We start from the raw sequence: 26,367 nt of genomic DNA on the forward strand, positions 1-26,367 counted from the left end.
CAAGCTGCTGTGTTCAAAAAGCTTTTTCTTTCAAATTTCAAACACTTCAAATAAAGAACACAATCAAATTTTTCTGCTCTTTTGTTTTTTCAGTTAAATAATACTAAAAATTTGATTTAATTCTTCTCTTTAACATATTTAAAACAATTTCAAACTTGTTCGATTATTAATTAAAGTTAAAAGAAAAAAGTTCGAGTCTTATACACCCAACGAAACTTTTTATCTGAAAGAATCATGAAAGAAATTCGTTTTCCAGTGAATTTGTTTATTTCAACAATCTTTTGCTTTTCAATTTTTCTCGAAGAATGTGAATGGATTAAGACTTTTCAACCTCAACAGCCCATCCACTTCCCTCTCAACGTTTCACACTTCTTTCCTCCACAAAGCACGCTCTTCTGAAAATGCTTCTGAAAAACATATTGGAACAGAAGCCGACAGAAAGAAACCAGGAAGACTTTCTGCATTTTATATGAACAGTCATCGCTTTGAATGGTGCGAATGGAACGATTCAAAGGGTGGAAATGATTATGGAGGTGCACTAAAAGTTAACTGCACAAACGAAAATTTCTCAATCACTTTTTGTACATTTGCATTCATTCAACTGCAGCTGGATGAAATGGAGGATGATTGATTGTCAATGACTTTGTTTAATATAAACTTCACGGTCCAAAATGATTATCTCCTCTTCGCAACATAGTTGATCAACAGATTTATGGACTTTCCAATCTGATTCATATTGGATGTTTCCGCAAAGCAAAATTGAATGTTTTTCATAAACAAATCATTAAAGAAATATTTGGAATAAAAAGATTGATGAAATGAACCAAACTTCGTGTTCTTGCTTCCCAAATTCTTCTTCATTGCAAAAGCTGGTTGTAAATCTCCTGGATCATAAAATTTGCTTATTCTCGGTATTTCATACCAAGAATATTTTCATTAGGATGAATACAGGAACGTATACGATTATTTATGAAATTCATCAACTTCTAAAGGTGGTACTGGGCTGCGTTGAACAAAAACCTTCACGCAATTGAGCAGAACAGAATTCCGTTCGTTTTTCTTCATTGATAAAAATCAAGCACTTTGCAAAACAAAGAGAAAGAAAAAGAAAAAAATTCTTCAAACGTGGATAATTATTGACATATCCTTCATTGCAGAAGCAGCAACCACGAAGAAAAACAATTAATTCCATCTTGATTAAATAAAGAAAAACTGAAAAATTGACGTGAATAATGGGATAATATATTATTGGAAAACAAAACTATCGCAAATACTTAATGATGATAAAACAAACGATGAGTTCATGGTTGGATTTTTGTTTCATAAGAATTCAGCAAATAATCAGCATTGAGATTTTATTTTGTTCACGTGAATTACAGAAACTTGAAAATAGATAAAATAACTGAAGGAGATACTCTTGAAATTATTCACAATCTTCGTCTGCTGATATTGAGCAAGCTGATATCCATAATTGACTATCCTTTAGAATAAATTTCATTTGTCGATTCAAAGAATTAAAGAAAAACAAATAGTAAATGTTTGCTTAGATAATATTAATAGTTTGAAACACACACACTCAAAACAAGAACAGCACATTTAAAGCTTCTGGATTTTTCCTGCACTTGAATCTTCAAATTCGTTTTATGTTCGCTCAGAACGCATCAATATAATGCTCTTCCAAATAGATAAAAAATTATTCTTTTCTCATGAACTTTCTTATCCAATTGTTTCCTTGTATTTTAAATTAATAAAAAATTTTGTTGACCAGTGTTTTAACAAAACAAAAAAGTGAGATAATAATCTCTTTTGTGAGAAAAAGATTGATAAACTTTTAATTCAGTTATTGTTGAAACAAATAATGTTTCAAATTTCGCATTGGTTAATTTTTTTGAAATAATTCTATGTTTTTTTGAATGAGATGTCAGATAACATTTCGATAAAAAAGAGATAAAGATGAAAGGACAAAGGATTTTGAATTTTGTTAAAATGTGGGTGATTCTTTTCGAAAACATACTTTTTTTTCGGTGTGATAAAATAGTTCAAAAATTTGTTTCAAAACTTAATTTTCGAATCTGAAAAACTGTTGGATTATAATATTGACAATAATTCCATATTAAAGAATCTCTGAAATTGTGATTTCATTGTTCAATAAATCAACAAGATCATTAACACCAAAATTTAATTCTGTGTATGCTTTGATAAAGTTATTGTGTTTTAAAATGTGTTGAAGGTATTAAATTCAATCTTGTTTTTTTGTTTGTAATATTAGAAATAATATATATTGAAAATAAAAATTAAATGAACTGAAAATGACACAAATTTGTGATTACTTCTTTTGTTTTGATAATTGAATTTTTGTGATATACAGTCACTTTCACAGAGCAAATAACATCTAATTTGAATGAAGTTAACAAGATGAAAGATTTTCTTCCGATCTATTTGATAATGAATACTTCAAAAATATTTATTCATTTCTTTTTTTGAACAGATTGTTATTCCAAAAAAAAGAATGACTAATATGGAACATCCAATTTCTTTTTTGAAGAATGTCGAAACTTTAAACAAATGCGAGAAATAATGAGTGATAAGATTATTATTTGTAATGTGAGCTGGAAAGTTTGAAAAGTTCTGTCAAATCATGACAATCGGTGACAATTCATTCAATTATTTAGTTGATTATTTGGTGGGAATGAAAATAGAAATAGAAATGCAATACATGAAAATGATACAGCTCCAACAATTTCTATTTCAGAAAAAAAGCTGTTATCGTAAAATGGACACCGCTCCAATCACTCTTTATTTTTGGTTGATCACATCAACTTGAAAGATTGATCACATGGTAAGAAAAGCAATGATGTGATTATAATATTGGCCTTGCCTCCAGGTTCATCCAGACTTGCTGATTCCAGATGAGGAATGAAAAACGGAGAGGGTCGCTCCTGTGCAGCACACTTCAATCTGCAGTCTTCGCTCATGATCCACAACGAAGTGTTGCTTTTCAAACCATCCCCGCCTTTTAAGCTGTCAATTTCCAACGAATCCGAATTGCAGCAAAAGATGTTCCAGAGGAGTGATGTGTATTTCGGCTTTGAGTGGCTGTTGTCACAAAACTCGCCTTTCTCCATTGTCATGTTGCCCGCCACCAACGCTAATCAGCCTGATGACGAATTCGATATTGTCACATCCTTCATCATTGCTGCTGCATGTGACAAATTGATGAGCGATCCATTCCATTTACAGGCACTATCTTCACTGATGGAAATTTCTTTCCTCCCCTCAAACTCGCACATGTGTATCGAAATGCCAAGCGCCCTGCTGGCATCCAAAATGCCCCCTTTTTTCGACAACGACACACAATTCTTGCACGAGCAGTTTGACAGGTTTATCCTGGCAGAAGGCGAATATGCTGAAAGGGGGCATGCACCAAAAGAGTAAAGACTGAAGTTTTTGATGGAAGAACTGCCAAATGAAACAACCCCCGGCATATCTCGCAAATGGAAATGACACTGCCGTTGCGAGACTTCACTCCATCTTCAATTGCATCATCAATCACCACACTTTCACATTCCCCAACTTCAAATAGAATGGATAACAGCTCAATCTGCTTTAGATTCATACTTGCCAGAGACATGTTATTGCTGCGAATCAGCAGGAACACTGGTTGTTCAAATGAAATTTCCGATACTGTTCAATTATCGATGAACAGAAGCCCACTTGCAACTCTGAGCAACGACGAGTTGAGGGCAACTTGATGGACGCTGTTTGAAGACATTTCAGCTGCAAAAAGGACTGATGAAAGGTTAAGCTGCCCATTTGTCTCGCTGATGAATGCTCCTCCTGAAAACGAAAAGGAAGAGACAACAGAGAACGACAAGTTCTCGATCCGGACTTTATCTGAGGTAGCCATAATGCTGTTGCCATGTGGGATTGTTGAGTTGAGGAACGCCTGTGCCAGCGAAGGAGATTCGAGCTAGCGGATGGTTTCATTCAGTGCATTGCATCTACTCAAGATAGCAGTGCGGTTAAAGATCAGCAGCTGGGAGAACAATGAAGGAATGATGTGTAGCAGCCCTTCGCTCAGCGTGCTGCATGGCACATCCAGCCCTCTACACTGCTTGCTGTCCTCGTAATAGTCACTGGCCGAAGACACAAACACCGTCTCCTCCTGGTCCTTCACAATTCTCTTCAGCAGATCTTCCTCATCCAGATGCATGCCCGAGGTGTATCCCACTATCGCGACTTCATTCACGAATGGGGCTCTGCAGTCCAACAAAAACTGCCCATGTGCGATCTGTGCTTCTATCGAGTTGCATTTCACATATACGTCTCTTCTCGGATATGCTGTTTTGTTTTTGAATAAGATTTTCGACAATTCAAATATAAGTTGCAAGAATAATTGTTGAAACGCATTTCACATTTATCCCCCTGCCTTTTCATGTTGAAAAACATAAATTTTTGAGATTTCGCAAACTGAGCAACAAATCAAAGTGTCTCCTAATTCTATGAGCATTAAATATTTACAATTTTAATTTTATCAAAACTCAAAAAGTCAATGAAACTTTTTCAATATTTTTAACAAAATAATATGAAAATTTCATTTATTTAAAAACAAATATGTCGACATATTTGAATAGAAAAACACACAATATATTAATCATATAAGTAATTCAAAATAGGAAAGAAGAATGTGAAGGGTCTGTCCTGGGAGGCTGATTCTGGACCCAGATCCTGCAAGAAACTGTGCTGGACCGGTCACAGCACAGTTTCAGGACGGAATCAGCCTAGCCCCAATTTTTTCCATTCAAATGGAAAAAATGTGAGGTACTTCGTAGAATTTGTTCATAACAAAAGCACAAAGCTTGAGCAACAGACCACAAAAAAACTTTTTAATATTTTGAATTACTTAAGGAATAGAAACGTCAAAACAGAAACTCAAGGTTTATCAAAGAAATGATTAATATCAAATAATCTTCTATCTTTCAATAATTTCTCGGTGTAATTTCCCACACTCTCTTCTGTTGAATTGATTGAACTCTTTCGAAATATTTTTTTAACTCTCTCGTCTCTCACTCTTTTCTCCCTGTAATTGACCATAAAGGATCCTTCACAGTTATCTGGTTAAGCAACTGATCGATATATTTGATTCCCTCTTTTCTCGTAGAACAGAAATGTCTTTATCGAACTGATTTCCAATTTTTTCCACAAGATCTTATTAGTTGGTATATATCTATAAAGAATATGTAATAAGAGTTTTGAGATAAAGATTCATTATTAATAAGAAATAACATAAACCGCAAGAAATTACAAACTTAAGAAAATGACGAATGATTTTGTGAGAATTATTTGACATTGATTTTTCCTGAATGACACTTTCATGAGTGTGTTCTTCAAAAAACTTGATGAGATCATCGATGTTTTGGATAACAGTTTCACTATCCAGATGAATGTTCATTGTGTTTGTGAGGCATCCAAATTCTCCGTCACATTCACATTTTCCGTGTTTTTCACAGAAAAATGATAATGTCGAAGACTTTCCATGAACCACTGCTGAATTATCAGACAGAAGAAAATGCATAACTTGTGAATTCCTAAAGTGTGGTCCTGTGTCACAAATTAAATGCAAGTTTTTCTTTTGTGATAGCATGGGTTTATAAAGCACCTGGTTCAAGCATTCAATAACGAAACGATAATCATGTGAGAGAATGCTTGAAAAGAAGTTGAAAATATGTTTCATCTTGTTTTTGTTTTTGTCCACTGTATAGACAATAATGCAGAGATGAGTCACCTCAAACTTGTCGTAGTAGTCCTTGCTGATCTGGTTTCTCATGAGAGGAAGGGACCAATTTTCTTTGAAATCGAAAAGCACTAGCGCATCATCTATTGATAGATTTTCCTTCATAAGACGATAATAACGTTTCCGGTTCGTTGCAAGTTTTCTGTGAACCTCTATTCCCTTCAACGTTTCTTTGTCTTTTTCTGAAAGCTGTTCGGATTTCGTTCTCAAGAATTCTTCTCTCTTTTTCATGTGATTGTATTTTTCGCAAAGATTGCACAAGTCCGTCCTCCGAGTCGCTCGCTTCAAGTGGGAAGTTCTTTTGTAAAATGTGCTTCGAGACATTTTTATGTTTGTTGTTTCTTTCATTTTTTGATACAACTGTAATTAAGAAGTGTTAATGATTCGAATTGGATTTTTTTTTGTTGTTTTTTGATGTTTTGAAGTGTTGTTGTTTAGGGATTTGAATCTGTGAAGGATGTCGTCAGAAGACATTGATATTGAATTCATCATTGTTGAGGAAGTATTTGTTGAAACAGTTGATTGTGGCGGAAAAGAGTGTGAATTGTCATTTTGTTCGTTTATCGAATACGAAGATGAATTCTTTGATGAGTTGATTATCGTTTGAGTATTCTGATCTAAAAGGTTGGATGAGAAGGATGAAGTGTTTTCTGTTATAATTTGTTGATTGTTTGCACATGTTGTTCCAGGTTGGGGAGAGCTCGAAACTTCATAAATGATATGAGATATCGATTTGTCTTTCTGAATATCTTCCACATTTTTTCCTTTAATTTTATTCGAGGAAAAAACATATGGTTGATGTGGATGAAGTGATGACAAGTTCAAATTGATATCTCTGTTATTTGAATGAAATGAATTTGATGTGTTGATAAAAGAATTTGATGAGGATGGAAAGTCAAATTGATTGAATGAAGTGCTTGGAGAAGAAATGATGTGAATGTTGTTCAAGTTTTCTTCGCAACATAATTGATTGTGAATTGGAAAATGAAGTGAAGACGAATTACGAGATGCTGAATAAGACGAATTATTTGTTATCTGGCAATTTTCATTTTCTTTTTGCATTGAAGAGCAATTCTTGGCACATTGATTTTGATTTGATTCAGAATCAGTGAAGTGAGAAAAAGAAGAAGAGTGACAAGAAGCATGTCCTAATGATATTATTTCTCCATGGTTTTCATTGATATTTGTGTTTGATAATGGTTCTTTTGCTGCATTATCAACATGTTGACATGTAACCGATGAAGTCCCTATATGATAAGGTTCATTGCATATGTTCAAAACTTGATGTGGATTCTTCTTTTGAAAAGATGGAATCAATGGTGGAGATAGAATTTCAGTAATGTGAGTATTTTCTTTTATTTTCACTTTAACGTATATTCACATCACCGGCTGAGTGTCTCTTTTCATATGACTTTTGATTTTATCTTCCACATTCTTGTTGATGATAGAAACCATTTCATCATTGCACAAGCACCAACTGTTGTTTTGAAATGTCGATGACTTTTCGTTGTTTCCTGAATGGCAGATGGAATAAAAATGTCATTTTTCTTTTTCTCTTTTATGCAATAACACTGCAATCAAATTGTTATTAATAGCATTTTAGTCATAATTTGAGAATGCAACTGTTTTTCCATTGATATTTTGAAATGATAAAACTGGGTTAACATTCGTGGGACAAGTATTTGAATAAGATAGTGTTTCAAATGAAATTGATAAAATATGAGGAAATTGACTGATTGATAAAGTTGTCAATTGATGAGTGTTTTTTGAACAGCACTCGCAGAATGCATCTCTGTTATAAATATTATCCTTTCTTATTTCAAACGATTCGTTGAAAGACTTCAATAAATCATTTCCGTTCAGACTCAGTATAGGAGTTGTTTCAACAACACCTTCATTCCGATGAAAACATTTGATGCAAACCCGAGGAAAACAAATTTTCTGTTCCATTTGACTTCGAAATGAAGGATAAATTGATGATATATTGTCATAAAGACTCAGAAATTTTTCATAGAACTCGTGTTGAATACCAGTTCGAAGGTGATGAAAATTTTCCCATTTTTCAACGAAATTAGAAGTCCATTTGGATGCATGATTAGATTGTTTATTCTTTGGTTTTATGTGCTGAGGATTCACTAAGAAAGATAAACTATTTTGAATAATTGATAAACGACCTTTCCTCATTTTGCATTTATCGGAATGGAAAAAAATTGAGCGAAATAGTTGAATCGAAGCAGCCAAGAAACAAGTGTTTCCTTTATTGGGTAAAGGAAAAAAATGAGGGAGAGCATTATCGCAGTTCTTTTTATTCATTGTTTGTTTTAAAGAAGAAGATTGATTCAATTCTCTTTCATAAATATATGAATCTTTTTGTGAACCTTCTGCATTTTCTTCTGAATCGTCTTCGATGGCAACGGAGTGAGATCCATCGATGGACTCCGTTGGATTGGCTCGTTGATTAGTGAAAATCATAACGCTTTCATCTTCCTGGTTTTGATTGGAAAATCCCAATGTGGAGATTAACTCTGGTTCGCCTGTATCCATCGCAGAGTTATTAGAAGAAACTTCATGAGTTTCGGTTGTAATATCCATGCCATTGTCATTTTGAAAATCGGTCGAAGAATTATTTGGGATACAGTCATCCAGAAAATAATTCTCAAGTGGGTCAACATCTATATCCATCCCTTCTTCACCATTTAAGATGGAGAAATTATCATCAATAATTGTTGTTGAATCTATTATTTTATTTGAGAAAAAAAAGACAAATATAATTTAAAAATAATATAATATCAATATATATGAACAAAACAGAAATAGAATTAAACCTTTACGAACACATTTTGATATATAAATATTTTCACACGATTCTGTGGTATTTTCGTTGATGAAGTCAGAAAAAGCTTGTTCATCCTCAGGACATAATTCTTAAAATAAAAGAACCAGAAAATTATAAATCATAAGACAAAAATCAAAATAAAATTCAAAAAATAAAAAAACAAACTGGACTTTGATGGAGGTTGAGGAGGCTTTCTTGGTGGAGTGATATCAAATGAAGTGCTTGAACTATTTTGCTTGGCATGATAGTAACTGCCTTTTGTGCATTCAACACCAAAATCCTGCAATTGGGAAAGACTGTACTCTTGGCAGACACATTTCAGCAAAGTGACTTTTGAATGAACATTGGTTTCGCTGTTGAAAGCAGAAGCCAAGCAAAGAATCGTGTAAATAGCTTTTTCTATTAATTCAAAAAGGAAAAAAGAATACATAATTCTCACAAATAAAAAAAGATAAAACGAATAACACACCATTGAATATTTCTTGAATCTTTGAACTTAGTTTTTTCCCAATGTTTGTGTGCGTAAACATGAATTGGAGCATACTGACTGTATCATTTCCAGATTTTTCGTTCAATTCGTTCCATATGAAAGAGCATTTTTCACTCTTCCGAGAATATGATAAGTTGCTGAATTTCCTTCGCTCCATTTTTTCAGAAAAAATCTGAAAAGTTATTGACAAAGAATATTTTGTGAATTATGGTTATTCCAATATTTCAAATATGGGACAAACGAGCATATTGCACTTATTTATGAATTCAAATTTTATTACTCTATAAAATACCAAGAAACACGATATCACAAATAATTAAAAACTGTTTTATTCTATATTTTTTTCTCACAGTTCTTCTTTCTCTTCTTCTCCTCGAAAAATAGTTTCTTTCTTTTTATAAAGACAATTTTCTTCATCTTATCAGCTTATCTCAACATCAATGAATTTTTTACGCTTCTGTTTCAAAAAATTTCTTATTTCCATTTCTTAGTACAGATTCTATTGGAATAACTCAAATAACAAAAATCCATTTAAATGATTTGATGAAGATGAATATAATAATGACGAATAAGAAAAAATCTTCATGTAATTTCGTTTGCTGAGACAGTACAAACGAAAACAATGACGATGAGGATGACGAGGAAGATGAAGAAGATGAGGAAGATGAGGAAGACGAGGAAGTTCATATTGAAGAAGGCGAATAAATGATATGACAATGAATTCTTTCGGCAACTTAATCATATTTCATAAGATCTTGAACATCCCCCAAAACATCCAATTTCCTCAGCTCACTTTAAAAACTCTTCACAAAACCTCATTCCCAAATGTTGTGCTTGGTGCTTCCATCCAAATCACCACGCCCGGCCATCCACTGCTCATTCCTCTGCCTTTTCTTTACCATCGCCCTCCCTTTCCCCTCACAATTCCTGAATGACGGCTGCTCTCAGTTTCTTGTCTTTGCTATTCTCCTCCTCCATCCACCTCACAATATTCTCCGAAAACAACACCCCTCTCCTTTTATTCATCTTTCTCGCCCTCTTCCAGAAATTCCTTCCCCTCCTCTTTCCTTCTCATCCTCCACACAGCCTGTCCTCACCATTCCCCTTCCCATCGCTTCTCCGCTCCATCGCCTCTCTGGTGAACGGCTTCTCCCATCGCAGCAGTCTTCTCCTGAAAGTCCTCTCGCCCTTTCAAGACACATCAAACAAAGTGGCTGTGCTGCCAGCACACAGCCCGATGTTCCATCTCCCGGCAAGATCGAGGGCAATGACCAGCTGCGCGAGACCATCCTGACAAGAGATAACTCCGCGGAGGAGGCAAACATCCAGTCGGAGATGCTTGGCCAGCCACTCCTGCGGAAACAGCTCTACAGCTACCCCATGCACAATCTGCCGCTGCTGCTGCTGCCATCGCCTTGCAAAGTAGAGCTGCTTATTCTCTTCAGACACCACCCGATGGATGTGACTGTGGCGTCTGTGTGGAAGAGGAGAAGAGAAGAGAAGAGATGATGTGCAGCTTCACCCGGTTTGCTGAGTGCTCAATGCTGAACGAGGAAGGCAGATGCTGCACAGCGGATGGCTGTCCTCATCGGAAAAGAGAAGACAGAAATGAACATCACTTCTTTCCCCTCTGCTTCCTCATCTGCTTCTTCCTCTTCTCTTCCTTCTCTTCCTTCTCTTCTCTCTCATTCATCTCGCTCTCTGCTCCAAGCAACACAAACTGCCATTTCCATCTCTGGCTCCACAAATGCCCTGCTTTGCCCACCTCTTTCATCTCCATTCCTCAAAAATGCCTCATTGCCCACAAGCTGCAGACAGAAGCAAAAAAAGAAGAAGATGATGACGAAGATGGTTGAACACCTGACAAAAAGGAAAGCGATGATGCGAATGCAATCGGTCTCTTGCCTTATCCCTCCCACATCTGTTCCACCTCCAACATCCTCACCATCCCATCCCTCTCTCCTCCTCTCTTCCCAAAAAGCTGCTATGAACGGCTGCTGTCACCAAATGAAACATGCTCCACATTCAGCCCCAAATCGACTGGCTGTGAACCAGCCCTGCAAATACTCCCAGAACTGGCACCCTCATTCAGACGAACATTCCGCTCAGTCAGCTCGCTGATAAAGAAGGAGAAGGAGAAGAGTGAATGAGAAGGAGAAAAATGTGGTGGTGTTGGTGAAGGCGTTGGGTGAAGAAGAATCGGAAGATGAAGATGATGATGGAAAAAATGAGATAGAAGTGGATGAAGAAGACAAGACTGAACATGGCGAAGAAGATGAAGAAAATGATGAACAAAAACTAAGGAAAAAATAATTTCGTATTTCTCGGTGTTGAAGACGGAAACAAAGAAGAAGAAGAAGAAGATTCGAAGAAAACGAAGAAAATGAAGAAGATAATGATTATGGAGAGTTCAACCGTCGGATATTTTATGTTGAATGATATCTTCAACATAACAATCTCAATGACATAAGGCTGAAGACAAAGGTTAAATGACTCAAATCCATTTAGCCTTCTATCCACCCAAGCTACTTGAATGAAGCCAAACCAACAATTTTTCTCGTATTTTCGCTTATCAAGCCAAGCAATCAAATGCCATTCTACCCCTCTCTTCGGTCCATAAAATCAGCGCCTTGCCCTTCTCTCCCCAAGAAATGCGCCTTGTTCTGTCCCAATCGTTTTCAATCTCCTGTTTCAGTTATTTGCCCCAATCTCTCCAACGAAATTATTTTGAAAATTTCCTCTTCATCTTCAAAAAGGTTCCCTATTCGGGCAAATCTATCAGATTTCCTTTTGGATCTGGACATCTTCCAACCCCGTTGATTTCTGCTCCATCAAAATTCATTTTTCATCGTATTTCTATCCATCGCGCATGTTGAGTCCATAATAAGTTGCATAAACATTTATGATAAAATACATTCAGGCTCTTATATATTTGTAAGGTAACATTTGGCTCGCTTCATTGCTGTTCTGCTCTTCATAGAATAAATTGTTCATTTTAAATATAAATTGACTGAATCACGACTTTGGAGAGGTTACGGATGATAACATCTTCACAATCAACAGAACAATATAAAATACATACATTGAAAATTCTTCATTTCCATAGAAAATATTGTTGCTTCACGGCCATCCAGCAATCAATATGAATAATTTCATCTTCCATCAAACAAATATCGTTTTTGTAATATCCTCCTTTTCACTGGAAATATTTCATTTAGCCCAGCCGGAATGTTTGCGTCTTTACTTCTCATTCTGTTGACAGATTCTGAGCATTTTGTATTGTTTGATCATTTTCCATAACGAATAAGAGCCACAAAAGAAAAGGGGCACAACTCGATGTATCGTGGCTGAACGGGCATATGAAGACAATGCGATTGTAAAAGAATGGATTTATGGTGTGGGGCGATGGAGTTGAGTTTTTGGAGGAAACAGGGTTTTGGAGGGGAAAGGAGCGATAAAAGAATATTTTTTGTGGAAAAGAGGTGTTTTTGTGAGGTTTAAGAGGCAAAATGGATGTGCAAGAGATGGATAGGGATGAGGTTGGGAGGGGTTGTTTTTGAGATTTTTGTGAGTTGGAAGGTGCAGAAGTCGTGTTTATTGTGGAGAAATGGAATTTGTTGTGGAGGAGGTGGGGTGAGATGGAAGATAAGAAGGGCGGAAGATGAGCGGGGTTAATGGAATATATAATCTTTGGAGGAGAGGATTAGAGATGGAAAGGAAATGGAGAAGAAATGGAAAAGGGATATTTTTTTTCAAATGCAGGGAGAGAGAGGAGGCATATGAGGCGGAGCAAGGGGGAGAGTTTTTGTGAGCGAGCGTTTGATAAGAAAGAGAAGTGGAGTTGAAGAAAAAAAAATGAGAGAGATTTTTTTTCAAATTTTTATATAACTTATTCTGTGAACCGTTTTGTCGCGCCTCACATTTGCAGGGCAAGGGATGGAGGTGGAAGCTGAGGAAGACAGGAAGAAGGAACATCAGCACTGGCACTTTGCATTGGTGGTATGGAGACAGAGGAAGATGAGGGGCTGACTACGAGAGGGTGTCTTGCAATGGATACAGAAACAAAAAAAGGAGATATTTTATTTTCAATTTGAAGAAGGATGATGGAGAATGAGGTGGGAGAGATTTTGTCATTACTTGTGGAAGAGATGGAGGATGTGTGGTGGTGGGGTGTTGTTGTTGTTGTTTTGGAGGAAACGGAGAGAAAAAGAAGAAGATTTGGGCAAGGGATGGGAAGGGGTTACTCAGATGGAATCTTTTTCAACCAGTTTTTTATTGAATGGAGTTTTCGGAGTTGTTTGAGCGGAAGGAGAACAGAGGATTGAGTTTTGTAAATAATTTAAAAAGAAGAAGAAAGAAAAAGTCAGCGAAAGGCGGTAATTGTGAAAGATATAGGTTTGCATTTTATATTAATATTTTTTATCAAATGTTTTTATTTTTTATTCATTTAGGCTTTTAACAAGAATGTTCAACGACAATGAATGAATAAGGTATATGGAAAGAGAGGATTAAAAATGCATAAAAGAAGTCTGGATGAAATAAATGAAGTGCTGCATGGAGGAGTGAGAAGGAGCATAAATTGAAGTGAGTGGAAGATGATGCCTTTGATGGTTTTGGAAGATGTGTCGGTTGATCATGTCAAAAGCATAAAGAGGGAAACTGAAGTTGATGATAAGGCGGAAGAAGAAATTTGACAAAAATTCTAGAAGAAGAAAAAGAAGCTGAAGTTGAAGCGGAAGATAGCGAAAAGAAAACCAGACGAAGAAGGAAAACAAGAGGAATAAGAAGAATGAATATTTTGGGATATTTGAAGAAGAGCCAAAAGAAGGAAATGAAATGGTAATATGAAATGAGGGAGGACATGAAGAAGAAGAAAGAGAAAAGGGATTTTGATGAAAAATTGAGATGATTGGCTTTAAAGAGCGAATGACTCAAAAATTTAAGAAAAATTCAAAAAAGGAGATGGAAATATATCTCGGAATATTAATCAGCATAAATGGCTTGAAGATAGAGGTCACACTCTGCGTCTGTTTCAGAAGGGTTTGTTTTTGCCGGAGATAACGGAAGGGACGAGTAAGCGAGAAATGCAGCGATACTTTGACAAAAGTTGGCGAGATTGAAGGATTAAAAGTGTATGATATTTTTATTAATTATGTTATTTGACAATTTTTTGTATGATTTATTGATTTTTTCTTTTCACCTGCTTGGACAAAAATATTTTTGAGACTGTCTTCCAAAAGCATGGAAGAAAAGCAGAATAACATCAGAAGATGGCGACTGAAGGAAATGAACGGATTCAACTTGGAAAAGAGCTTTATAGGATCATAGTTATAAAAAGGCATTGACAGCGAAGGTCTGTTATATTTTTTTATGAGATTACTTTTATGAGCAGCAGAAAGGGACAAGAAAAGGGTTGTAAGATTTTTGGAGTTATAAGAAATTTTTTATTGAGAGGTAGAGGAAGAGGTGGAGGAAGAGGTGGAGGAAGAGGTGGAGGAAGTGAAGGAAGAGAAGAAAAAAGAGAAGAAGGAGGGAGTACGTTGGTGAGTGAGTCGGATTTCTCATCTTTTTGTGTGTCTTCAGCCCCGTTTCTGGCACCTCCCCTGACACGCCTTGTATCTCTCGCCCAACTAACCTTCTTCAACATCTCCACAAATCCATCGAAAACAACACATCTGGGTGAAGGACTGAGCCAAACCTCGTTTCTGATGAGTGGGTGTGAATTTGTATCAGTGTGGGATGTGTATGATGGAGGGATTGTCCCCTCACTCAACAGCCCCTCATCTTCCCTGGATGCCTCAAACACCTCATTTACCAGGTGCTATCGCTCTCAGAATGTTGCAGTCAGCGGGAGTGAAGGGAACACATCGAAACCAGCGAGACAGCAGATAGCAGACAATTGGGCGAATTCGTTCACTTTGTGTGTGTGGAATGGGTCAAAAACCACTGGGACAAGTGGATCTTATTCAGATGGAGTTTCGAGTGGAGGGGCGATTAATATGTATAATCTGGCATCAGGAACACTTTCAGTGAAGTTTTGTAAGTTCAACAACTGCTATGCACATTATGGCGGTGGAGGTATTATGTGTGTTTCAATAAATTCCATCAAGATTGAGAACAACTCGTTCAATGAATGCTCTGCTCAAAATTGTTATGGAGGAGGGATGGATGCTTATAATATTAAATCATGTGTCAGGTTCAGTAAATGTGAATTCCAGAAATGCAAAGCGAATAGCGTCGGAGGAAATTTTTATTGTCAGCTTTTCATGTTTCTGGAGCATACTGAATTGGAACAATTAATTTGCTTTATGTTTGTGAAAAAATGAAGCTTTGCAATTAGACTGATTCTTTTTGTCATTTATTGATTTTATGTAATTTTCTTCACTTTTTTTTAAAGTTTTGTCTTTTTTCTTCATTTCATCTGTACACTGGTAAATTGAAATAAATATTTTGTAATTGCTAAAGTTAATTATATGCTTAATGAGAAATCAAATTGATGTGTTATGTTTTACAAGTTCTTCTATCGAATTTATCAAAAACATGAAGATCTCTTCAAAGATTTAACAAATTAATGTTTTTTCAGTGAAAAACGAAGTGGAAATTTCAAAAATAATATCATTTTCAATGGAAACAATAAAGTCCAATGTTTGAAATGAAGAAAAAACAAAAATCGATGAAAAATAATATGATAGCAAAACAAAACATTGCGGTAACTTTTCACGTTTTATCCAAACTTTTCGAAATGATAATATGTAATTATTATGATTTGACTTCATTTCTATTCCATTTTTTGTTTCATCATTCAATAAACAAAACATTTATTTTCCAATTAATTTTGCATCTTTTGAGCAATTCTACTAGACCTAAATCTTATATACGTCGTTAATAACATTAATAATATCATCAAAAAAATAACCACAAAAATTATAAACCTCACAATTTCGCTTCCAAATTTAATAAAACAATCAATCATTTATTTTCAAACGAAAGTTAATTCGATGCATAAAAAAAAGCAATATAATTCAATCATGCTCAAATTGCAATCTTCAATAAGAAAGTATTGAGCTTGTTAACCTTCATAATTCCAAATAATTCAAATATTAGAAATAACTCCAAAATGAAATGTTATAATGGAATTTTCATAATTATCTCATATTAACTTTGTTTTCAAAAATTCAATCACAACCAATTTTCTGTTCATTTATAAATATGTATTTTTACATTTTTTATTTCATACCACAATTATCAAAAAAAATGATATTTCTTCGAACTTAGTTATGAAGTGAAAAATAATGACCCATATGAATATATTATAAAAAATAATATCTTAATGCAAAATACAAATGTTTTTCAATCATTTTTATGTTATTTTTTCCACATCGAAAATTTTCATTCAAAAATTATGCTTTCAAAAAGAATCACCCATGTGAAAAATGTGAATAAGAAATAACATTAATTTTATATTTTATTATATTTCTTGATATTTGATTTATGGTCCAATTGATCTTCACGAATCATGAAACGCGTTAATTTGCGTTATTTCAAGTTTGAAGAAAAAACGATAAAGAACAGTCAAATGAATCCATTAAAGGTTTGAAATTTGGATTGTTTTGTTATAATAACTGTTTCCTTTTGTCAATTGTGACGCTATAATTATTATTTTTCAAAAGCAAGAAGATGATCGCTTCAAATTAATATTTTCATAGTATTTGAGAAATTTTTAAAAGTTTGCAATACATACTCAAATGAAAATTATTAATTTATTGTTTCTTTCATCTTTTGTTAATCACAGTAATTTTTTGTTGTTGATCTTGTTCAATTTCTATGCGATCAATGTTCTTTAGATTCTTCAAAATTATATTCATTGCATATTTTCTTGATGAAGTTTTTTTTGAATATATGATCCTTTCATTTTCATAGTCTTTTTATTGATATCAAGAAGGATTGATTTTTTAATATTTTTGTTGCATATCAAGTTGTGAATTTTATTATTATGAGTACAAATGAAAATATACACATTTTTACTTGGACATTTTGCATTACTCGCATAATTATCTATTTCATGTTCTTGTTTCATTTCATTATCAAAATAGAAAAAGAATTTGATTAATCAATATTAAACTTGTATATTAATAAATCAGGAATTTTAGAGTCACAATAATAAACAAAAAAGCAATTTAAAGATGAATTTTTGAAAAAGGAAATGAAAGAAAATTTCAAATGTTTTTGGGTTTCAATCAAAAGAAACTTATCTGAAATGTAAATATATATGATTGTTGACTTTGATTATATAATTATATGCAGGTTCTTTTTTCAAAAATTGAAAGATTTTCAAAATCCTTAATAGTTAATGTTGTCCGGTATTTTTTACACAACCTATATTCGCGCTCAACTGAAGAATGGCAATTTTTCCTTTTTTGGAAAAATGCTTTCTTTATTTTCTGTTTCTGTGATATTTGGCATTTAAATTTTACAGCTCCAAAACAATGGTTTTTTGTGAGACTATTTTTTTGAAAAAAAAAATTTAAAAAAAAATTAAAAGAATAAAAATCAAAAACAATACAACAACATTAACATCAAATAAGAAATCTAACAGTATTGCTTTATTATTAATTTTCTAACTTTTTTTGAAAGGCTTATTTTGTACAGATATCGCACAAATTACCGGACAAGATCTATTTCTTTATAACAGCAAGAGGAATAATTCTGACAATTTTTCTCAAAATGTGTATCATCAACACAAACACATTTGATATATAAAACTTTCAGAACTTTCTCATTTATGCTCAGAATAAATTTTATATAAAATTACAAAGAAATAGAATTTTTAGATTCATGTGATATGAAAAATGATTTTTTTCCTGAGAGCAAATGAGGAAGTTTTGAAAGTTTTATATATCAAATGTGTTTGTGTTGATGATACACATTTTGAGGAAAATTGTCAGAATTATTCCTTTTGCAGTTATTATGAAATCGATCTTGTCCAGTATTTTACGCAATATCTGTATTTTTCTTCATTTCACTCATTTTTCAATGACTTTCAGCAAAACTCATAAATATAAAATAAATACATTTTTGAAACGTTCACTCATCAACTCATTCAAAAATGTAAACATCTGCGTCACCTCAGAAAAGAAGGGACAAAGTCAGTCAGTGCCCGTCAGTTTTTTTTTTTTTTTTTTTTTTTTTTTTTGATAGGAACAAACAATTTTGTGAAATTTGTTTTGAAAAGGATAAAACACTTACCAACAATTAATAATTCTCGAAACAAAAAATTTCTGCACAATTGTCAATCAACAAACCTTAATTAAATTATATTTCATTACAGTTCTTTTTCAAACTTTCACAGAGGTTATAACCTTCACTTCAATTGTGCAACAAGATTTCTCAATTTGTTTGTTAAAGTTTTTGAAGTATTATTTTCAGTTTTGCATTTTCATTATTATTCATATTTGAAAAGAATAAAACTTCAGTGTGTGTTTATGTTTAAAAAAATATTATCTTCAATAGACATTTTTCATGATTTTCCATATTGATTCTTGTAATTTGCAATAAAAAATTTTAATTCCTTTTTATTAAGAATCGTATATTTTGTCAAAAATAAGAATATTGAGAGTTTTTTAAAATAAAATTGAATCAAGTAAATATTGTCCATGAATAAAGAACAAAATTCTTTCTTGTTTCATATATAAAAAAATGATTTCAAAAATTATAAATAATTTTGTTTTCTGTATTCTTAATTTGTTTCTTTTTTTTCATTTTAAAAGTTGTTCCTCTCCTTTTTGTGAAAGTTTCTTTGGATGAATAAAAAAAAATGCACGTCATTGCTATTCATTTTGATGGTTCTGATTTTCTTCCTCGTTTTTAAACATTCATCATCGTAATCATCATTATCTCATTCTTTTTCTTCTTTTTCTTTATTGAATTCTTCGTCTTCTCCTCTTTTTTCTTTCACCTCCTCCTCTTCTTATCTTCTTTTGATATTTCTATTTCTTTATCTTTATTTTTATCTTTACCTAATCCTTATTCTTATTATTTTTCGCCAGCCGCACTGCCTCTCCCATTTCCCTCAGCTCCCTTTTCCTCCTTTCTTTCCCATAGTCTTCTCTCGCTAAAATCTCCGGTGCTTTTGACTGCATTTCCCACTCCTCCGACGTACGCACCTCTCCTCGCCGTTGGATCTTATCCTGCTTCACCGCTACATCCAGTCCATTCACCATCACTGCTCACGGGTTCAAGTTCGTCAGCAGCATCTCCATCTCACCTCTGCGCAGGATATGATGGCACACGTGCACCTCCCAAAACACAACTTTCTCTGAAAATTACTCACAGTGCTGCAGCAGCTCCAGCATCCGTCCTGTATTCTTTTTTTCAACTCCAAACAATTCTCTTGCTTGATGTTCAGAATTATCTTCCTCTTCCTAAACCCCACACTTCCCCTCCACTCTTCCCTTTCCACATCCCCCATTCCCTTTTTTATTTCCATCATGGATCTCCATCCTTCATCACCACTTTCTTCTCCAGCTCTGCCTTCAATTCCTTCAATGCTTTTGGAGCATCTTTTCCACACTTTGCTCTTCCTATTTGCTTCTACAATCTCCTTGGGTTGCACAAGCCGCTGCTCCTGCTGCTTCCTCTTCCATCGCAGCTGCAAGTGGAACCCCATAGTCATCACCACTGTCACACCCACCGTACTCACTTCAATATGCAGTATGATCGTCCACCCATACAGCTCAAACAGGCTCCGCTCCCTGCCTACACCTTCCTTTCTTTTTTCCAGTGTAATAGCTGCTGTCTCGTTGAACTTTCTTCCTTCCCCTGCCTCATCCTTCCCTGTCTCCTCCCCTGCCATCCCTCTGCACCTTTCTCACCTGCCCGCTCCTCCACAGCCATCTCCTCACTTGAATTCATTTCCCTCACCAGCTCCTCCTCATCTTCCCAGCTCTCTTGAATCACATTCAACCCGATCCTCCCGTTTCTCCTCGGCTACGCATTGTACTCTGTGCTCTCAAACCGGTTTGCCCTCACCCGCTCGCCCCCATCTGCCACACGCATAATTATCTGGAAGTGCAGCTCGCACTGCACCAGCTCCAGCCCTACAAGCTTCAGCCGCTTCTGCCCCTCACTGCTTGCCTAGCTGACGCTCTTCAGCACTGGATGGAAATGCACACACCCTCCACCACAATCAGCTCTCTCTCGCTAACTCCGAGTTCTGGATGCTGTGCACCTCCACCACCACGTCGATGCCCTGCATGATCCCTCCCTTCGACGAATGCGATATTCTTGCTTTCTTCACTCTGAACTTGCACTCCTCAACCACCAGCACACATTCTCCATTCCTCCCCAACATCACATTTCCATTTTCAAATATCGTAGCAAACACCAATAATTGTTATTCCATCGCAATTGTTACCTGCCCTGCCACTGTTCTGCACTTTTTGACATCACCCACCCGCTGCCAAACACACACTACACCACGCACATTCCCGCACAAGCGATCCATCTCTTCCAGCAATTCGCATGTATCGCTAAACCTCTAAAACTTTAACCATGTTTGAATTAATATATGGGTGATTATTTTTGAAATCATATTTTTTCTTTCATAAATTTCGGTTCGAAAATTTCACTTGAATATCAACAAAAGAATACTGAAAAAGGAAAAAACTTATTAAAGAAATCATCATCTTTGTTTGGGAAAAAACACAAATAATTGACACAGTCGTCATGAATTGTGCATTTGAAAACAAATTTTTTTCCAGAAATCATCAAGTTTTGAAAAATATCCACCCCGAAAAAAGTTATGTTTTCAAAAATAATCACCCATATGTGCATCGTTATAATGTTCCACATCTATACGAAGAACATGCTTCGATGGCACAAATTAGTAAGAAAAAATATATGAAATTTTGAAAAAATAAAAATTATTCACAAACAATAAATACAAAAATTTTAACAAGTTTAAAACTTTAATATAAACATTTTTTCAAATTAAAAATACAAACATTTGAAAAAATGGACTATTGACTTAAATCACGTCAGTGACAGACAGTGACGTGAATGCCGTGGAATTTATACCTTTTGAAAATGATCACGACACAACCCATTGTTCATTCATTAATTTTAAACAACAGATAAAAAAAATATTAATAATAATCGTAATAACACATTAAATCTTATTTAATATAATTAGCCCTGGGTGACGTGGTGACTTCTGAAGTGACCTTTTCGATTTTTGACGGACGTGACAGATTTTTCCTCGTCACAAGAAATAAGACATTTTAATATTTGATAAAGAAAATTCAAAAAATTTTTCAAGAAACAAAATAGTTTATTCTCTCCTTTTTTCAAGATAAAAAGTTTTGGAAAATTTGTCGAATCAGATTATTCATAATGCATTTTTCACTGACGAGTTAGCGGAAATCGGAATTTTGACGTGTCACTGACGTCACAAGTCACTGACGACACATCAAGTCAAAAATTAGAATCAGACAAAATAAGTCTTATTTTTGCGAACTGGATAAATGAAACAAGATTCTTAGGTATTACTTTTTTGAATGTCTTTAACCCATTACAAATCGTTTGTAATCGATAATCAATTTGTTTCCCCAAATGCTCATATATAATTGAAACAAAAAATAGGTATGATGGTTTTAGTTATTGTTTCAAACAGTTGTGCATGTTCTATGAAACCGAAAATATAACTTGTTCAGTTTGTTTTGTTATTCGTTTTTTATTATCACATAAATTGTCTTTTCATGATTTGCAGTGATAGATTATCTTGGAAAGAAATTTTCAATTCAGACAAGTTCATATGTGGAATTTTTAGAAAGGTTGTTGACGTTAACACATTCTATGACTGATAAAAATTAATTATCTCAAAGATATAATGGCAAATCAATATTTTGACGAAATGAGAAAGGTTTTTTCGTTTTTGAATGCTCGCAACTGATGCAGTTCAATCAGAAGAGAAGAAGAGATTGAATCCGTTTCGAATTCATTTTTCAAGTTAATGGGGATAATCAATCAGATTTTTTTTCTCAAACGAAAGGAGAACAGTTAAATGAAAATATAAACAGAAAGCCCCTACTCCGATATGAATAGTTGAGGTTTATAATTTATTTTCCATCTTCATCCGTAAGTTAATTATGATTTTTCTTTAGAATGAATTATATTTACTGCTTCTGAAATTCTGGAAGATAGATTTGCATCCACATATTTCATGTTTACAAGCGAAATCTCGGTTATTTAAACTTTCATTCTTCGTTTATTTCTATTCTTATTTTCAACGAAAATGGATATATAATCAAAAATCTTATGAAAAAAGCCAAAATAAAACCATGCAACAGAAAAGAGCTGAGGAGAAACCATAAACTGGAATGATGTGAAAAATGGAAAAAAGGAAAAAAAGCGAAGGCCTGCGAACGAAAGAACGAAGAATTCAGAATGTTTATTTTCTAAAAAGAAAAAAGCAATCAATATTTCGAAGAAAATGACAGAAAAGATGAAAAGGAAAACGAAGCAATCATAATTTTAAACTTTTTTGTCTTTTCTTGGTTTTATTTTTTCGAAATGAAAAACATCATCACATTACAACAATCGTGAGATACGTTTAATATATAACTAAATGATGCTCAAAAATAATTAATAATTTAACTTCCAAATTTTCGTTCACTCATTTTCTCTGAAATTCGAAAAATTCACTGAAATATTTCAACACAATAAAATATATTAATTTCTTTAAAGATAAACAAATATTTCTAAAAAGCTTTTGAGGAAATCTTCATGTTCTTCTTCTTCAATCTTTTCAAACAATCATCTTCAGCTTTCCTTTCTCTTCGCTTTCTTTGATTTCATCTACCATCTTTTCATTAAGCTTTTTTGAAATATTCCAAAAGGAAAACAATTCCACATAATTCCATCTTCCAAAGTTGATTGATTCAATACCATCCAAAAGAGTCCAATAGCTCCACTTTTCGACAACTCATCAACTTTTGTATGTTTCTTTCTTTATGATTTTCATAATGAATGAAGACACAAGTTGCTGATTTTTCTGCAATTGTTTGATGATGCTCGAAACTCGTGAAAAATGCTGTAAACAAGTACAGTATATTTTTCGTTCCTCAATTTGTATGAGAATGTTATTTTTAGTAACATAAATTCATCCTCAGATTACAAGTTCTTCTTTCGTTTCTTTTTCTTTCTTCTCTCCTTTTCCTCTCTTCCAAACCATACATCAAGAAAGTTCTTTAAATTCTCTTTCTCCCTCTCTCGCAAATTGCAGTTCATTCGCAATAACTTCTTCAAAATTCCTTTCTCTCAAATATCCATAAATCAAATACCCCTAAGCCGATAGTTTCGCAAGATGAATGATATTGCTACGTAATATGTTACTTGGATAATATCTTAAATTTCATTCAAATAACATTCTCTCTGTATTTCCTGATTTTTTTTTCAGTTTTATCCAATCATCAATAAAACATGAAATTACTTTTTTATTTGAAAAAAGAAAAGAAGAATAATATCAAAAATAAATAAATAAATAAATAAATAGCAACATTCATACATAATACTCAATATCACTCAAAGCCAATGAAGCCGTTTCTTTCTCTTTTTGAGTTTCTTTGTTTTCCTCTTTGTTCAATGCAGCAAACAGTTGACAAGATCTGCAAATTGCATGTTAGTCAATTGATGAAAAATTTATTATTGAAAGACATCATTTGAAAAATTCAACCTGTAACGTTTCATCTTTTTCTTTTTCCAACTTTTCTTCTTCAAAAAAAATCTTCTCAAATACATATTGCAACGAAAAAATACAATCCGCATATGCACTTTTCACAAATTTCCAAATTCCAATAACTGAACTGATTAGCATGTATTTTTCATCGATAATATTTAACCACAATTATTTGGTTTATTTGATGATTTTGTTCTTCAAAAGAAATAGAATTGAACACCTCTTTCTCAATCAATTCATTTTAAACATTCATCTCTACGATTTTTTATATTTAATCTTCCTCATAGCAACCATCTAAATTGGCAGACAATTCTTCCATTAATCATAAAAAAATAAACCAATAAAGAAGAATTCGGAAATTTTCAACCGTTTCAAACTGGTGAACTTATTTGCAGATGTCAACTTCCTTTTCGTTTCAAATGTTCTAGATGTGAAACTATTCCTTAATATCATTGATGTTGAATTCGCACATGCTTGTGAAGAAAAAATCGATGAACAATTCTAATTCGAATGTGTAATGTGAACATAAGTGCTTATGTATGTCATCCTGATATTTGTATTGAAAACTATGGCATTTGAAAGAAACATTCATTTAATTTTTCAATTAAAATTATATAGGCAGAAAGCGATCAATTTTCAAAAATGGAGGGATAAATTCAGTCTTTATTAAACACTTATATAAATAAATAAAATCAAAAATATCAAAAAATTTATAAAGATGAAAAGTTATTTATTTTTTTTATTAATTATTTTTTTCATAATTTGAAGTAGAAAATTGGTGACGGACGTGACGAATTTTTTTTCTTCACGTCACCCAGGGCTAAATATAATATTAACATTTATCTATTGTTGTTAATTATTTTTATTTTTTTGACAAAAGTGGAATTTGAAAAAATGAGTGAATAATAATATATATTTTGTCACGTCACGTCACTCCAAAAATATTCACGTCAGAAGGCATGTGAAGCAGATGTTTACAGAAATGCATGATTAATAAAAAAAGTTGACATACAAACAAAGACAAATTGAATTGAAAAAAGGATCACATCCTTTATTTAATTATTTGGGTAATTATTTTTGAAAAGTCGCAAATGTTTAAATTTCAAATAAATATTAAATTTCATATCTTAATCAAATTTCGGTTCCCGCTCATGCAACTTCACCAAAGTGGATGATATAATTTGACAATGCTATTTAACACATTCCTGTGAAGTTGCATGAGCGGGAACCGAAATTTGATCAAGATATGAAATTTAATATTTATTTGAAATTTAAACATTTGCGACTTTTCAAAAATAATTACCCATTTTGCGAAAAAAGATCAAAAAAATAAGCTGTATAGTTGGTAGATTACCCTTGTAAATTATTATTAATAGAAAACAGTTATTAAAAAAGATATAATGTAATGTTCTATGTGAGTATATGAAAAAAATTAATCGAAAGTGAAAATTCTGCACTTCGAGTAATCAATCAAGTGGGTTTTGTTGATGGAAGCTTCGCAACCTTCAACAGGAGATGCTTCACTGATGTTTTTCAGGACAATTTCAGGATTTAAGGGCCAAATGCCAGAATCTCTGAAAGATGCTACGATGGTAGATGGTTTTAATGCTTCTGATAATGCTTCCTTAAGTTTTTTGACGAAGTTGGATCTGTTTGATGATGCATTTCTTCACACAAAGTCTGTTTCAGTAGTGAAAATAATTATCTTTATGTTTGCATTGACATATTTATCTAATGGCTGGACGATGTGCGAGGTGTGTGAAGGAGGAAATACTATATCGATCCTATTTTCCTTTGCCAGTTCCAAAACATCTTTGTTCGTGTGAGTCGAAGCACCATCCATATGCAGGCACGCAGGAAAGTTAGATAATCCCATCAGTTTTCTTCTTCTATCAATTGAATCAACTACAACATATTTAAATAAATCAAAGAATAAAGAAAAATCCATTCCTTTCTTTGTGGTGGCAGTGATAACAAAGTTGTCGGAGTTGGCCTGTGCATATTCCTGAGGAAGAAAGGTAGAATGGCTGATCACAGAAGTCTTGCAATGCTCCCCGTCAGCAGAAATAAGTAAAAGCAAAGAAATTGATGGAGGAAGAGGTGCTTCTTGAGAAATTGGGCTGGGACAATCCGGCAAAGAAACTATCTTTGTTGATTCAGTTGTATCTCTTTTGATGTGAGTTTCATCCAGATTAAATATTAATTGTGGAATATATTTTTTCTTCTTATATAATTCTTCCAAATCTTCAAAAAAAGGACGCAAAATGAGCCTTGTTGAGTGTTCGATTCTGTTTATTGGATGTTTTGCAGGCTTTTTTAATGAAGATCCTTTTATTTTGGTAACAAAAGAATAACACCACTTTTTATTCATAGCCTTTTTATTTCCGCTTTCGTTCTTTTTTGAAGAAGAAATGAAACTAGCCTATTTATAATTTAAAAATAATTAAATAATAAAAATAACAAAATTCAAACAGCATTTGTGCATTGCTTTGCAGTTATTCCTTTAAGATGGT

The 26,367-nt window shown here is 33.6% G+C and overlaps 8 protein-coding genes across 8 annotated transcripts; 5 read left to right on the top strand and 3 right to left on the bottom strand.

Annotated features, from left to right (window-relative positions):
* Window positions 1-2,973: 2,973 nt before the first annotated feature.
* Window positions 2,974-3,435, top strand: MONOS_15159 (uncharacterized protein; the record flags this gene model as incomplete). Its single annotated transcript, XM_067868019.1, has 1 exon — window positions 2,974-3,435. One exon carries the CDS (start codon window positions 2,974-2,976, stop codon window positions 3,433-3,435), a length of 462 nt encoding a protein of 153 aa, XP_067730972.1.
* A 535-nt stretch (window positions 3,436-3,970) lies between these two features.
* On the bottom strand, window positions 3,971-4,213 carry MONOS_15158 (uncharacterized protein; the record flags this gene model as incomplete). Its single annotated transcript, XM_067868018.1, has 1 exon — window positions 3,971-4,213. The coding sequence occupies one exon, from the start codon at window positions 4,211-4,213 to the stop codon at window positions 3,971-3,973; it is 243 nt and encodes an 80-aa protein (XP_067730973.1).
* Window positions 4,214-9,945: 5,732 nt separating this feature from the next.
* Window positions 9,946-10,629, top strand: MONOS_15157 (uncharacterized protein; the record flags this gene model as incomplete). The annotated part of the gene is made up of 1 exon (XM_067868017.1): window positions 9,946-10,629. The coding sequence occupies one exon, from the start codon at window positions 9,946-9,948 to the stop codon at window positions 10,627-10,629; it is 684 nt and encodes a 227-aa protein (XP_067730974.1).
* Window positions 10,630-10,695: 66 nt separating this feature from the next.
* MONOS_15156 (uncharacterized protein) lies at window positions 10,696-11,241 on the top strand (the record flags this gene model as incomplete). The annotated part of the gene is made up of 1 exon (XM_067868016.1): window positions 10,696-11,241. One exon carries the CDS (start codon window positions 10,696-10,698, stop codon window positions 11,239-11,241), a length of 546 nt encoding a protein of 181 aa, XP_067730975.1.
* Window positions 11,242-14,025: 2,784 nt separating this feature from the next.
* Window positions 14,026-14,448, top strand: MONOS_17355 (uncharacterized protein; the record flags this gene model as incomplete). Its single annotated transcript, XM_067870267.1, has 3 exons — window positions 14,026-14,133; window positions 14,188-14,252; window positions 14,346-14,448. The coding sequence occupies 3 exons, from the start codon at window positions 14,026-14,028 to the stop codon at window positions 14,446-14,448; spliced, it is 276 nt and encodes a 91-aa protein (XP_067730976.1).
* Window positions 14,449-19,136: 4,688 nt separating this feature from the next.
* On the bottom strand, window positions 19,137-19,972 carry MONOS_13570 (uncharacterized protein; the record flags this gene model as incomplete). Its single annotated transcript, XM_067866284.1, has 2 exons — window positions 19,137-19,342; window positions 19,555-19,972. 2 exons carry the CDS (start codon window positions 19,970-19,972, stop codon window positions 19,137-19,139), a joined length of 624 nt encoding a protein of 207 aa, XP_067730977.1.
* Window positions 19,973-20,106: 134 nt separating this feature from the next.
* On the bottom strand, window positions 20,107-20,642 carry MONOS_17356 (uncharacterized protein; the record flags this gene model as incomplete). The annotated part of the gene is made up of 3 exons (XM_067870268.1): window positions 20,107-20,253; window positions 20,292-20,383; window positions 20,591-20,642. 3 exons carry the CDS (start codon window positions 20,640-20,642, stop codon window positions 20,107-20,109), a joined length of 291 nt encoding a protein of 96 aa, XP_067730978.1.
* Window positions 20,643-22,055: 1,413 nt separating this feature from the next.
* Window positions 22,056-22,490, top strand: MONOS_17357 (uncharacterized protein; the record flags this gene model as incomplete). The annotated part of the gene is made up of 4 exons (XM_067870269.1): window positions 22,056-22,125; window positions 22,222-22,226; window positions 22,281-22,360; window positions 22,445-22,490. 4 exons carry the CDS (start codon window positions 22,056-22,058, stop codon window positions 22,488-22,490), a joined length of 201 nt encoding a protein of 66 aa, XP_067730979.1.
* Between the last annotated feature and the right edge of the window lie 3,877 nt (window positions 22,491-26,367).

The sequence above is a fragment of the Monocercomonoides exilis genome, assembly GCF_001643675.1.
Source record: "Monocercomonoides exilis strain PA203 chromosome Unknown scaffold13-1861174, whole genome shotgun sequence".
Classification (NCBI taxonomy): Eukaryota; Preaxostyla; order Oxymonadida; family Polymastigidae; genus Monocercomonoides; species Monocercomonoides exilis.